This window comes from Prenolepis imparis, unplaced genomic scaffold (genome assembly GCF_030444845.1).
Source record: "Prenolepis imparis isolate NDT839.2.m4 unplaced genomic scaffold, iyPreImpa1.0 SCAF_3, whole genome shotgun sequence".
Classification (NCBI taxonomy): Eukaryota; Metazoa; Arthropoda; class Insecta; order Hymenoptera; family Formicidae; genus Prenolepis; species Prenolepis imparis.
The window spans coordinates 5,123,236-5,138,981 of NW_028141161.1; the positions used below are offsets into that span (position 1 = coordinate 5,123,236).

Genomic DNA, 15,746 nt, shown 5'->3' on the forward strand with positions numbered 1-15,746 from the left:
AACTGCAACATCAATTTTTAAAACTCGGTGTATTTACACCTGTAAGGGTATAAACAAAACAGAAAGCAATACAAACGTCTGCAGACGGTAACAAAACAGCGTTTACAGAATTAAAATTTCTCATAAAATGACATAATTAGCTGTAACATCAATTTTAAAAATTTTGTATAATTACACCTGTATAGATACGAACAAAATGGAAAGCGGTACAAACGTCTGCAGGCAATTACAAAATAGCACCCGTATGCAGAATAGAAATATCTCAAAAATGACATTATTAGTGGCACTGTCCGCTCTTAGCACTCTTCGCAAAATCTTGCGAAGGGTGAGCCCCTTCACGTCAGGGTGGCGGACAACGAGGGGGGGCTTCTGCGACCTAGGTTTGATATATTTTTATTTGTAGGGATACAAACATAACAAAAAGCGGTACAAACGTCTGCAGACGATTACAAAACAACATTCGTTACAGAATAAAAATATCTTAAAAAATGACACTATTAGCTGTAACATCAATTTTAAAAATTCTGTATAATCACACCTGTATAGATACGAACAAAATGGAAAGCGGTACAAACGTCTGCAGGCAATTACAAAACAGCACCCATATACAAAATTGAAATATCCCAAAAATGACATTATTAGCTCTAATATCAATTTTAAACATTCGGTATATTTACACCTGTAAGTGTGCAAACAAAACAGAAAGCAATACAAACGTCTGCAGACGGTAACAAAACCGCACCCGTTTACAGAATTAAAATATCTTAAAAAATGACACTATTAGCTGTAACATCAATTTTAAAAATTCTGTATAATTACACCTGTATAGATACGAACAAAATGGAAAACGGTACAAACGTCTGCAGGCAATTACAAAACAGCACCCGTATACAAAATTGAAATATTCCAAAAATGACATTATTAGCTCTAATATCAATTTTGAACATTCGGTATATTTACACCTGTAAGGGTATAAACAAAACAGAAAGCAATACAAACGTCTGCAGACGATAACAAAACAGCACTTGTTTATAGAATTAAAATATCTCAAAAAATGACACGTTTGCAGGCAATTACAAAACAGCATCCGTATACAAAATTGAAATATCCCAAAAATGACATTATTAGCTCTAATATCAATTTTGAACATTCGGTATATTTACACCTATAAGGGTATAAACAAAACAGAAAGCAATACAAACGTCTGCAGACGGTAACAAAACAGCGCCCGTTTACAGAATTAAAATATCTTAAAAAATGGTACTATTAACTGCAACATCAATTTTTAAAACTCGGTGTATTTACACCTGTAAGGGTATAAACAAAACAGAAAGCAATACAAACGTCTGCAGACGGTAACAAAACAGCGTTTACAGAATTAAAATTTCTCATAAAATGACATTATTAGCTGTAACATCAATTTTAAAAATTCTGTATAATTACACCTGTATAGATACGAACAAAATGGAAAGCGGTACAAACGTCTGCAGGCAATTACAAAACAGCACCCGTATACAAAATTGAAATATCCCAAAAATGACATTATTAGCTCTAATGTCAATTTTGAACATTCGATATATTTACACCTGTAAGGATGCAAACAAAACAGAAAGCAATACAAACGTCTGCAGACGGTAACAAAACAGCACCCGTTTACAGAATTAAAATATCTTAAAAAATGACACTATTAGCTGTAACATCAATTTTTAAAACGCGGTGTATTTACACATGTACGGGTACAAACAAAACGGAAAGCAATACAAACGTCTGCAGACGGTAACAAAACAGCGTTTACAGAATTAAAATTTCTCATAAAATGACATTATTAGCTGTAACATCAATTTTAAAAATTCTGTATAATTACACCTGTATAGATACGAACAAAATGGAAAGCCGTACAAACGTCTGCAGGCAATTACAAAACAGCACCCGTATACAAAATTGAAATATTCCAAAAATGACATTATTAGCTCTAATATCAATTTTGAACATTCGGTATATTTACACCTGTAAGGGTATAAACAAAACAGAAAGCAATACAAACGTCTGCAGACGATAACAAAACAGCACTTGTTTATAGAATTAAAATATCTCAAAAAATGACACGTTTGCAGGCAATTACAAAACAGCACCCGTATACAAAATTGAAATATCCCAAAAATGACATTATTAGCTCTAATATCAATTTTGAACATTCGGTATATTTACACCTATAAGGGTATAAACAAAACAGAAAGCAATACAAACGTCTGCAGACGGTAACAAAACAGCGCCCGTTTACAGAATTAAAATATCTTAAAAAATGGTACTATTAACTGCAACATCAATTTTTAAAACTCGGTGTATTTACACCTGTAAGGGTATAAACAAAACAGAAAGCAATACAAACGTCTGCAGACGGTAACAAAACAGCGTTTACAGAATTAAAATTTCTCATAAAATGACATTATTAGCTGTAACATCAATTTTAAAAATTCTGTATAATTACACCTGTATAGATACGAACAAAATGGAAAGCGGTACAAACGTCTGCAGGCAATTACAAAACAGCGCCCGTATACAAAATTGAAATATTCCAAAAATTACATTATTAGCTCTAATATCAATTTTGAACATTCGGTATATTTACACCTGTAAGGGTATAAACAAAACAGAAAGCAATACAAACGTCTGCAGACGATAACAAAACAGCACTTGTTTATAGAATTAAAATATCTCAAAAAATGACACGTTTGCAGGCAATTACAAAACAGCACCCGTATACAAAATTGAAATATCCCAAAAATGACATTATTAGCTCTAATGTCAATTTTGAACATTCGATATATTTACACCTGTAAGGGTGCAAACAAAACAGAAAGCAATACAAACGTCTGCAGACGGTAACAAAACAGCACCCGTTTACAGAATTAAAATATCTTAAAAAATGACACTATTAGCTGTAACATCAATTTTTAAAACTCGGTGTATTTACACCTGTACGGGTACAAACAAAACGGAAAGCAATACAAACGTCTGCAGATGGTAACAAAACAGCGTTTACAGAATTAAAATTTCTCATAAAATGACATTATTAGCTGTAACATCAATTTTAAAAATTCTATATAATTACACCTGTATAGATACGAACAAAATGGAAAGCCGTACAAACGTCTGCAGGCAATTACAAAACAGCACCCGTATACAAAATTGAAATATTCCAAAAATGACATTATTAGCTCTAATATCAATTTTGAACATTCGGTATATTTACACCTGTAAGGGTATAAACAAAACAGAAAGCAATACAAACGTCTGCAGACGATAACAAAACAGCACTTGTTTATAGAATTAAAATATCTCAAAAAATGACACGTTTGCAGGCAATTACAAAACAGCACCCGTATACAAAATTGAAATATCCCAAAAATGACATTATTAGCTCTAATATCAATTTTGAACATTCGGTATATTTACACCTATAAGGGTATAAACAAAACAGAAAGCAATACAAACGTCTGCAGACGGTAACAAAACAGCGCCCGTTTACAGAATTAAAATATCTTAAAAAATGGTACTATTAACTGCAACATCAATTTTTAAAACTCGGTGTATTTACACCTGTAAGGGTATAAACAAAACAGAAAGCAATACAAACGTCTGCAGACGGTAACAAAACAGCGTTTAGAGAATTAAAATTTCTCATAAAATGACATTATTAGCTGTAACATCAATTTTAAAAATTCTGTATAATTACACCTGTATAGATACGAACAAAATGGAAAGCGGTACAAACGTCTGCAGGCAATTACAAAACAGCACCCGTATACAAAATTGAAATATTCCAAAAATTACATTATTAGCTCTAATATCAATTTTGAACATTCGGTATATTTACACCTGTAAGGGTATAAACAAAACAGAAAGCAATACAAACGTCTGCAGACGATAACAAAACAGCACTTGTTTATAGAATTAAAATATCTCAAAAAATGACACGTTTGCAGGCAATTACAAAACAGCACCCGTATACAAAATTGAAATATCCCAAAAATGACATTATTAGCTCTAATGTCAATTTTGAACATTCGATATATTTACACCTGTAAGGGTGCAAACAAAACAGAAAGCAATACAAACGTCTGCAGACGGTAACAAAACAGCACCCGTTTACAGAATTAAAATATCTTAAAAAATGACACTATTAGCTGTAACATCAATTTTTAAAACTCGGTGTATTTACACCTGTACGGGTACAAACAAAACGGAAAGCAATACAAACGTCTGCAGATGGTAACAAAACAGCGTTTACAGAATTAAAATTTCTCATAAAATGACATTATTAGCTGTAACATCAATTTTAAAAATTCTATATAATTACACCTGTATAGATACGAACAAAATGGAAAGCGGTACAAACGTCTGCAGGCAATTACAAAACAGCACCCGTATACAAAATTGAAATATTCCAAAAATGACATTATTAGCTCTAATATCAATTTTGAACATTCGGTATATTTACACTTGTAAGGGTATAAACAAAACAGAAAGCAATACAAACGTCTGCAGACGATAACAAAACAGCACTTGTTTATAGAATTAAAATATCTCAAAAAATGACACGTTTGCAGGCAATTACAAAACAGCACCCGTATACAAAATTGAAATATCCCAAAAATGACATTATTAGCTCTAATATCAATTTTGAACATTCGGTATATTTACACCTATAAAGGTATAAACAAAACAGAAAGCAATACAAACGTCTGCAGACGGTAACAAAACAGCGCCCGTTTACAGAATTAAAATATCTTAAAAAATGGTACTATTAACTGCAACATCAATTTTTAAAACTCGGTGTATTTACACCTGTAAGGGTATAAACAAAACAGAAAGCAATACAAACGTCTGCAGACGGTAACAAAACAGCGTTTACAGAATTAAAATTTCTCATAAAATGACATAATTAGCTGTAACATCAATTTTAAAAATTTTGTATAATTACACCTGTATAGATACGAACAAAATGGAAAGCGGTACAAACGTCTGCAGGCAATTACAAAATAGCACCCGTATGCAGAATAGAAATATCTCAAAAATGACATTATTAGTGACACTGTCCGCTCTTAGCACTCTTCGCAAAATCTTGCGAAGGGTGAGCCCCTTCACGTCAGGGTGGCGGACAACGAGGGGGGGCTTCTGCGACCTAGGTTTGATATATTTTTATTTGTAGGGATACAAACATAACAAAAAGCGGTACAAACGTCTGCAGACGATTACAAAACAACATTCGTTACAGAATAAAAATATCTTAAAAAATGACACTATTAGCTGTAACATCAATTTTAAAAATTCTGTATAATCACACCTGTATAGATACGAACAAAATGGAAAGCGGTACAAACGTCTGCAGGCAATTACAAAACAGCACCCATATACAAAATTGAAATATCCCAAAAATGACATTATTAGCTCTAATATCAATTTTAAACATTCGGTATATTTACACCTGTAAGGGTACAAACAAAACAGAAAGCAATACAAACGTCTGCAGATGGCAACAAAACAGCACCCGTTTACAGAATTAAAATTTCTCATAAAATGACATTATTATCTGTAACATCAAACTTAAAAAATTCTGTATAATTACATCTGTAAAGGTACAAACAAAATGGAAAGCGTTACAAACGTCTGCAGGCAATTACAAAACAGCATCCGTATACAGAATTGAAATATCACAAAAATTACATTATTATCTTTAACATCAATTTTGAACATTCGGTATATTTACACCTGTAGGGGTACAAACGAAACGGAAAGCGGTACAAACGTCTGCAGGCAATTACAAAACAGCACCCGTATACAAAATTGAAATATCCCAAAGTGACATTATTAGCTCTAATATCAATTTTGAACATTCGGTATTATTTACACCTGTAAGGTATAAACAAAACAGAAAGCAATACAAACGTCAGCAGACGGTAACAAAACAGCACCCGTTTACAGAATTAAAATATCTTAAAAAATGACACTATTAGCTGTAATATCAATTTTTAAAACTCGGTGTATTTACACCTGTACGGGTACAAACAAAACGGAAAGCAATACAAACGTCTGCAGACGGTAACAAAACAGCGTTTACAGAATTAAAATTTCTCATAAAATGACATTATTAGCTGTAACACCAATTTTAAAAATTCTGTATAATTACACCTGTATAGATACGAACAAAATGGAAAGCGGTACAAACGTCTGCAGGCAATTACAAAACAGCACCCGTATACAAAATTGAAATATCCCAAAAATGACATTATTAGCTCTAATGTCAATTTTGAACATTCGATATATTTACACCTGTAAGGGTGCAAACAAAACAGAAAGCAATACAAACGTCTGCAGACGGTAACAAAACAGCACCCGTTTACAGAATTAAAATATCTTAAAAAATGACACTATTAGCTGTAACATCAATTTTTAAAACTCGGTGTATTTACACCTGTACGGGTACAAACAAAACGGAAAGCAATACAAACGTCTGCAGACGGTAACAAAACAGCGTTTACAGAATTAAAATTTCTCATAAAATGACATTATTAGCTGTAACATCAATTTTAAAAATTCTGTATAATTACACCTGTATAGATGCGAACAAAATGGAAAGCGGTACAAACGTCTGCAGGCAATTACAAAACAGCACCCGTATACAAAATTGAAATATTCCAAAAATGACATTATTAGCTCTAATATCAATTTTGAACATTCGGTATATTTACACCTGTAAGGGTATAAACAAAACAGAAAGCAATACAAACGTCTGCAGACGGTAACAAAACAGCACCCGTTTACAGAATTAAAATATCTTAAAAAATGAGTCGCTGTCTTAATGGCGCATGAATGCTTGGTTGTACGCTGCAATAGCGGATACTCATACAGATCCCACGAGCGAAAACCCATGCTGAGGTAATGTCCGCTTTCCAGAGCGCGCAGCATCGACAGCTTCTTAATCTTGCTCAACAACACATGCGGCATTCGCCATTGTATCTTGAATATGTTGATCACAGGCTCCAGCGTCGAATCTCCAATCAGACAATTGTTGTCGTTGCGCGATCGTATTAAGATTAACTCATGACGAGCGTTCATCACCACTCGTCTGTAATCCTCGCAAAATCCCAATAACATGTAGAGCGGTACGCAAAAATTGAAGTTTCCATTCGCAGTAGTCGGATCAGTCCAGCCGGCGTTTCTCATAATCACGCTTCTATCGGATGATATCGTTACATAGTTTTTGAGCAAACTTGTTATTCCCACGTTTCTATTGCGATCAATCTCCACGCCATCGAGTTCGTATCGAATCTCATCGAACATGAATGCGACACAATTATTTCCCAGTATCACAGCAGATCCTTCGGCTGGTTTATTTATCTTTAGTTCTCCCTCGATGTATAGGAAACTTTCATACGGCAACGTATACAGATCCTGTTGTTGTATGGGTATTCTTATCTCATCACTGTGTCCGAATGTTGTGTTAGCGAACGGGTTGTACGTGTGAGTCTCGATCTTGACGATGCGATCGTCGAAGATTGGCTCGTCTCCAATGTTGAGGATGTCGGTCATTGTTCAGATGTTTCGCACCGCGAATCCCAAAGATTGTAAAAACGCAACGTTTGATGCGTTCAGTTTCTTTTTCTTACTGCAACCGGATGATTGGATATTAGTGAATGTCGACGTTGTTGTTGTTGTCGCTGGCTCCGTAAAGATTGTGTTATCTCTCGTATCTTTCGATCCGTTCAACACGAGCATCTCATACGCCACACACGTACGTTATCGCTGTCGTCGTCGTCGTACGTGCAATCTAATGGTGATCTCTTCTCCTCGAAAATCGAGCAATCGTCTGTCCTGGTCGACAACGCGTAACGTTAAATCCGTAATGCTCCGCACGATGATCGGCAGGTAAATGATGTGCGCCGGTGTTTCCGATATCTTATATCCTGGTGGTAAACTCTCTACCCTCGGTGAAAATTCATGTATCGTATGAACGAGTTTGCCGTTGCTGTACGCGCCCGCGGTCACATTACATTCTACGCGGATAATGTTCACGTTGATAATATTAATCGGCATGTCCGATTTATACCATTTTCGCGGCTGCAGTATACGGTTCGAGAATCCCAGCAGCGATCCAATGTTGTTAGGCTTGCTAAAATTCATTCTGTAGGCGCATTTGATCTCGCTCCTCATCGTATTATAATTAGCGCGGAGCACTATCGGATATTCTCCATCTTCAAAGTCACCGTCGTCATTCGTCCGAATATGCGTGGTGTCAGCGTGTTTTTTATCATCGTCATGAACAGCGTGTCGCGGACGTTTTCGTAAAATTGCATGTTTCAAAAACTCATGTATCGCTTGCAGCTCGTACGATCCCTCGGGAATCGTAATTTCCGCGTCATCTTTGCCAAAGTAAAATTTATTATTCGAGGAATTCACGTTCGATATCGTGTGATAAGTCTCAAAATCCGCTAGACCTAGCTCGTATTCATCGTCGCTCAAATCTACGGCGGGAAAGTAGTTTGCCGCGAGAACACTACTCTTCCCGGTCAGTGTGAATGTCATAGACATATCGGCAAAACTGTTTAACGAATACTGAGTTAAATAGCGCAATGTCAGTCTTTAAATTCACATGCATCGACCGCTCGGAGAAACTGTAAGCACAATTGTCCACAGATGCTTTGATTGTAAGTTTGAACAGGTGTGTAATTGTATTGTATCTTTGTCACATTTAAATATCGCACCAATTCATTCGGCGGTCGAAGATTGCCGAAAATGTAAATATATAGCGCGATCCCCCCTCTTTGCATACGCTACCCAATGAGTACCCGATCCTTTAGCGTTATCCAAATTTACGATACCGCTCTCGTTTCGATATATACCACCGATCGGTAATGAATCACGCATGAAAACACCTCTAAAATACGGAATGTGCATACGTTTTGCCAGTTGTAGCAATTGTATGTTGGTAGTTACGCCCTGTGGCATTTTTAGCGTCTCTTTGACGTTTTTTTCCCCCCTTTTTTCTCGTTGAAACTCCTCGTCCGTGTTTGTATGGAGCGAGATACAATCCGTGACCTTCCATGGCGCGATTGTGACGTAGCATCTCTTGCAACTGACGTTGTGCGGCTTTTCCGTCGTTCACCATCTTTGCTACACCAGCCGCTCCACCGACCAGAGATTCGAGCGCGCCCAACATTGGTAGAATCGGCAATACACCCCCACGTTTCGCTACCGGAAGTATTCGCTTCTTCGCCATCTTTTTCTTCGTCTTCGTCTTTGTCGTCTTCAGGCCCATACCGAACTTCGTCTTGGCTTTCATCGCTGCCCAGACAGCTGTGGCGGCGGCTCTCTCACCGAGAGTCGAATCTCTCGCAACGATGCGAGTTTGCGCTTCCTTGGCGAGTATCCTATCTGCCGCGTGTCTCTCGATGAGATCGTTGCTTCGAGAGTACGCTATATCGTGTTCACGGCACGCTGCGTCCAATGGGTTGATACCTCGATCGCCTCTGGCTAATCGCTTTTGTAGTCGCGTGCCCGGACCGCAAAACTGATAGCCGGGGATATGGAATTCGATCGGAAGTGCGTTTATCGCGAGATTTAATAGGCCTCTACCTATTTTCGTTGACATTCGCTGCAATCCTTTATCATCGGCGCTGGACGGTCTGCTGCCACGGTCGATTGTAATGTTCGAAACAGCGGCGATAAGTTTGAACCTCCAAATCCGCCTTTATATGTTCCGGAAGCTTGTCCCACACGCAGTTTTCACCAAATTGGTGAACGATTCGAAATTGGTATTAAAATTTTCAAATTTTTAATTTTTTAAGTTTTGCTAACCCACGCAACCACCCACACACCCACCCACGCATTCATAAATTTGTTAACCGATTTTACGAAATTGGTACCAAAATTTCGAAAATTATTCGGGGATGACTATTATATGTGATTGCTTGGGTGGGTGCGTGGGTGAAGGTGTAAAACAAAAAAAATCACATATAGTAGCCATCCCCGAATAATTAGCGAAATTTTGGAACCAATTTATTGAAAATCGGTTAACAAATGTATGAGTGCGTAGGTGGGTGCGTGGGTGGTTGCGGGGGTGGGTTAAAAAAATCACATATAGTAGCCATCACCGAAAAATTTGCTGAATTTTTTTACGAATTTATTGAAAATCGGTGAACAAATATATAAGTGCGTTGGTTGGTTTTTTGGGTGGTTGCGCGGGTGGGCAAAACCCACGCAACCACCCACATACAATGTTTTGGAACACCCTAAACACATTGGCGTAAATGGCGTAAAAATCTGTAAAAAAATTATTTTCAGGAAAACATACCCTCCTCTTTGAGAAAAAAAAAATTTTTTTAAAAATGAAAATAAACCCCACAGCAGCCACCCCCGAAAAATTTGCAACATTTTGGTACTTGTTTCACAAAAATCGGTCCACAAATGTGGAAGGAGTTCGCGTACATACAGACAGACAGACGGACGGCACTTATATATATAGATATATTAACAAACCGCGTCATAAAAAAAAATTTAAAAGAACTTACTGAGCATCTCATCGGTGATCAGAAATCTCTCTCTGAACAATCTCTCCTCCTCGCTCCATTCCTCAAATAATTTATTCAGGGAGAAAATATCATCCCCTTCCTCCTCCAGGAAAGCCTCCCAGCGCCGTCTCTCTTCGGCTCTCACTCGCCGATCTTCGCGATCCTTCTTCGTGTATTGATACACAGAAAGAATAACGTTGGGCTGAGAAAGAAAACCCTTAATTATTATATTTCCCTATCTCGATCGCCCCGTTCCAAATTATTAAGCAAATATCAAATATCATTAATATCAGAGGTAATAGCATTAATAATAAAACAGACTCATACACATTCATGAATAACTACTTACGTTCTCCTTATCAAACTCCATCACCAGAATTATCGGTAATCGCCTGATCACCACCCTCGTTTTCGAATACGGGACTTCAATTTCCATTATAAATTTTTCTTTTCTCACAACACTCTTACCACTGCAAAACTAAAGTGCGACTGTGCGATTCTTCTTCGTTGACCTGCACGTGGAAAACCATTTTCTTTTTCCTCCCATTCCCCCTCTACTCACATACACTTCTACCTATGATATGTTTACGACTTGACACGCCCTTTCTAACTTACCAAAGACGTTAAAACACAACCTTTCCCAGCGAAAAACTACACATATGGATGCAATATCAGACCCTCGCAGCTTGGCGGCCTGATTCAGAGAACTAGCAAAATACGCAAGCGTCCTCGAAAAAAATAATAACAAAAAGAGAGAAGAGAATTTTTATTTATCATTAAGCATCTATGTAAGTTAATATAGTATATATTCCTCGCTACGATAAGCTTCACCCTAAATAATTAACATCTACGCATTGGTTCTAACTGACCTAATTAAAGTAATTTTAATGAAATATATATATCTTAAGTATAGAACGTACATATATACCCAAGTACAATTCTTATATCTTACTCAGTTGCAAAATAAAGTTATAAGACATATAGCATATATATATAAAAAAAAAAGAAAAAAAATAATTTACATATTCATAATTTTAGAATAAAACGTGCATATAATCTATTATAATTCCATACTTTACTCGGTGACAAAAGGATACCTCATATACTATATATATATATAGATATATATATAAAGAAAAAAAAACCCAAAAAGCACACAAAAAAATAATAATAATAAAACAATATATATATATTTACGTATAATTAGAATAAGAATATATATATATTCAATAATAATCACATATATATATATCCTACTTGATTACAAAGCTATAGGAATACAAACATACACATATAACCATAATTTTAAAGCAATATCACATACACGAACAATTAGATTAAGAATATCTATATATATATACTTCACTATGCATTATTACAGACATGTTGTCGTACTTCGCGATTCTCGTTCTCGTTAATCCGATTCACGCTCTTATTGGATTCGATTGTGGCGGACAACACCTGAATATTACTTCGGTATCGTTGCTCGATGTTGGAGAATGCAATCTTGATATCCGGAAACCCAATTCGACTGACGTCTACATGCAACTCTTACAACTCTCGGACTACAATCATGCAGAAGTCATCCAGTGCAAGGTGGAAATATCACGGACAATTTACCACTGCGGAATGCACTCGCATGTCTCCATAGTCCATAACGGAAAGGCAGATTATATCCACGAAACCGGATATACAGTGTGCCGAAGGGCATTCCAAGATGGAACATTCTCTCTCGGAGATAGCAATATCATTCACGGACTAAGAGCTAATCAGACTACTTATCATAGTCTCACCTTAGCCGGACGCACTAATAACGACGGAACCTGCAAAGGCACTCAGTACTCCGACCCTTACGGAACCTGGGACAACGTCGTTGTTCAAGCCGTCGTCAAGATCTCCTTGAGGACATCGCACGTTCCCGTACAATTAAACTCCGGAAAAATAATATTAAAATCCGGAACCATTTGTCTCTTGAGCGAAGGATTTTGCATCGATTCCGAAAACGGATACTCGTATTGGAAATCCTTGCCAACATCTGCTTGCAATTTCCATCAATATGACGTTCTTTATGAGGGTTTAGCAACTAAAATTACAGATAATTCAACTAACCCTCTTTCTCCAATTATTTATAGTCTGACTACGCAGGACGTCACGTTCGCACTTACGAAGACAAAAGAACAACCCTTGTGCGGATACACTTTATTTCGCACAGAGCACCCTAAGCTCTTTATCCTAGAGACAAAGCAAGGCGATACCTTCGCCAGCCGAGGTATCATCCCCGTGGACAACCTGGATATATTCACATATATGAATTCTAAATTCGTGTATGTGGAAAAACACATCCGACAACAAATGACTTCATTATATTATAATGTTATGCAACAAAAATGCGAATTAGAAAGACAGGTAATCACCAACGCCCTGTCTTTCGCTACTCTTCAACCAGATGAATTCGCATATCGCCTTATGAAAGGACCCGGCTATATGGCAGTTACAACCGGGGAAATCACGCACATCGTCAAATGCATACCTGTAGATGTTGTAGTAAGGAAAACAAAGGAATGTTACACGGAATTACCTGTAACCACCCGCAACACTTCCTTGTTTCTCACCCCGAAATCCCGGATAATTTCTAAATATGGAAATCAAAGGGAATGCAGTTTTGAATTACCAACTATGTACCGTATCGAGGATACATGGGTTCAATTTACACCTGAACCTCAAATCAGACAGTTACCTCCGCAACAATTAAAACCAATGACGACATTAACCTGGGATTATTTGACGCCAGGAGCCCTCGCTGTCAGCGGAATATACTCCGAAGAAGATATAGAAAAACTGAGGGATCACATTATGTTCCCCGCAGAGAAACCCGCTCTTCTAAATACAATTGCAAGAGGAATTACGGGATACTCCATTAACTCCGACGCTGTCTCCATGTATAATTTATTGGACGAAGCCTCTCTCAATAAAATTGCCGAGAGTGCCGCCTCACGAGTATGGACCGGATTTATTTCATTCGGATCCGCAACCGCTGGAATCCTTGGCATTCTAATAATTATTCGCATCATAAAAGTCTTCGTCGATACAGCTATTCACGGTTATGCCTTACATTCCGCCTATGGATGGAGCATGCATTTGGCTGGAGCCATTTGGAGCTCTCTCACTCATCTACTACTTCATCTCGCACGAGGACCTGTCGATAAGACCGATAATAAAAAACCAGCCAAGGGACCACCGTCACCTTCTGCTCCTGAAGACCTCTCCAGGGAACCTACCGTAATCATTAATGGGTTTTCAAGACCAAATGATAATGCCTCATCCAACATCGAATCAGCAACTACTAATAATGTTTCTGATATTAATTCATATCAGAATTTAAGAGATCGTTTAAAAGATCTCGAACAAATTCCTTCGAATACATCGCAATTTGTTCTTAAATAAGGGGGGAGGTGTAACGTCCCGTCATTTTCGCGAAACCATACTTTTGCGCGCTACTGTTTTTCCTGCGCCAATACTTAAAATTTAAGGATAATTAATGATTTTCCTCTTTACATATAATTGTTTAGACTAAAATCAAGCATTTATATTATTAATTACTAACCATACCAAATCTAGGGTCTCCAGTTATCTAGTTCTAACTAGCCGCTACCAGGAACTAGCGATCCGACCAATCAAACGTCATCCGAGACCCCTGAGCGTATACTTCAACTAACCAGTTATTATTAAATGAAATTAACCCTTAGCAATAAGAATATATTTTAATCATGACTAACCCACCTATATATGAATATTCAATATTAATTAAACAATATAATAATATTATTTATGGAATCAGAAACATAATAACTTGTCGAACTTTACTTAACAATTTAAGACTTATAGTAATGAGTTTTAGAAGTATTTTAATCACTGACAGAATTATTATGAGGAAGGTTCCAATCCTTATCTTGCGATGCATTGTAACGACAAGCCTGCGACAAGCATTCGATGAATTACTAAAAGTGTTCAAACACTTAATATTTTAAGATTTCATCCGCAATTATATTTACGAAGCCTTATTTCAATCATTAAATGATTTCGATAACGAACCCAAGATTATTAAGATTTATTGAGTAAATTATTAAATGAAGAGACTTATAAATAAGGCCCAAGTGGATATAATTAAAGAGAATATTTTATTACAGAATTAAGTCAAACGAGAACAAGAAAGTCTCGATATTACGTTATGGAATCATAATTCTATAATTTAGAAATAACTTAATCTTACCCTATTGCATTAAACTCAAGTTTTATTATAAATTATCAATCATTAAGAATTCCAATTAATAACATAAAATAAATTATATAAGAAATGATTCCATAAACGTACAAATGAATATTTGGCGAACTACAAGAAACTTTAACATGTATCTATGCGCAGACCCCTCTAAAATCAGCTCACAATCAGCAAGTAATTAAGTGCCGATCGTAGGTGACAAGCCGCTTCCGTCCGTTATCTCCCTCGCGTTATCGGATGCTAGCGTTCAAACCACAAAAGAATAATAAATTAGACACTTCTTGGAATCGTCGCTCCTCATCTCAAGCTCACCGCCTAACTTCGATATCCGGTCCAGATTATCTAAAACTCGTAAATTGATAGTTGACACCTAGAACGTTCGCTCCTGCGGGTCACCGTATCGTGACCTCTTAGTACAATTTATTGTGACATATTCCAAGAAAACGTCTTTCTTAGAAATCCCCACCAAAAGGGAATTGCACACGACACTCAGATTTTTCTCTATTTGATGGGTATATAAACCCTTAATTCTTAACTTCATTGCGGCATACCATCATTAGCATCTCACCGTAACTCTACGGCATCTCATTATCGAGATCCCACCGTAGCTCTACAGTACATAATTTCTGTAGCCTTACGATACTCTGTATAAAGTCACGCGTTTGCCGTCAACTGCGTAGACATACCCAATTTGTTAGTTGCGCATAGAATTATAAAGTAAAAGTTAAATAAAGAACTCTTGTGCTTCAAAACTCGAATACGTTGATTTTGCCAAACATCCCGCGACCGAGGTCCTAGAGAAGGGAAAAAGGCGAACGAGCGTATTACGATCCACTGCCTGAAGTTCACAGTCTATCACAAGGTAAGTACTTATAATTACCCAGACTATTTAACAC

At 36.8% G+C, this 15,746-nt stretch overlaps 2 protein-coding genes across 2 annotated transcripts; one reads left to right on the forward strand and one right to left on the reverse strand.

The window, feature by feature from the left end:
- Positions 1 to 10,557: 10,557 nt before the first annotated feature.
- Positions 10,558 to 11,251, reverse strand: LOC145934309 (uncharacterized). The gene is made up of 2 exons (XM_083034674.1): positions 10,921 to 11,251; positions 10,558 to 10,773 (listed from the first exon to the last, which is right to left on the reverse strand). Exons 1-2 carry the CDS (start codon positions 11,005 to 11,007, stop codon positions 10,558 to 10,560), a joined length of 303 nt encoding a protein of 100 aa, XP_082890800.1. The 5' UTR covers positions 11,008 to 11,251.
- An 848-nt stretch (positions 11,252 to 12,099) lies between these two features.
- LOC145933912 (uncharacterized) lies at positions 12,100 to 14,015 on the forward strand. The gene has a single exon (XM_083033956.1). The coding sequence runs from the start codon at positions 12,114 to 12,116 to the stop codon at positions 14,013 to 14,015; it is 1,902 nt and encodes a 633-aa protein (XP_082890082.1). The 5' UTR covers positions 12,100 to 12,113.
- The last annotated feature ends 1,731 nt before the right edge of the window (positions 14,016 to 15,746 follow it).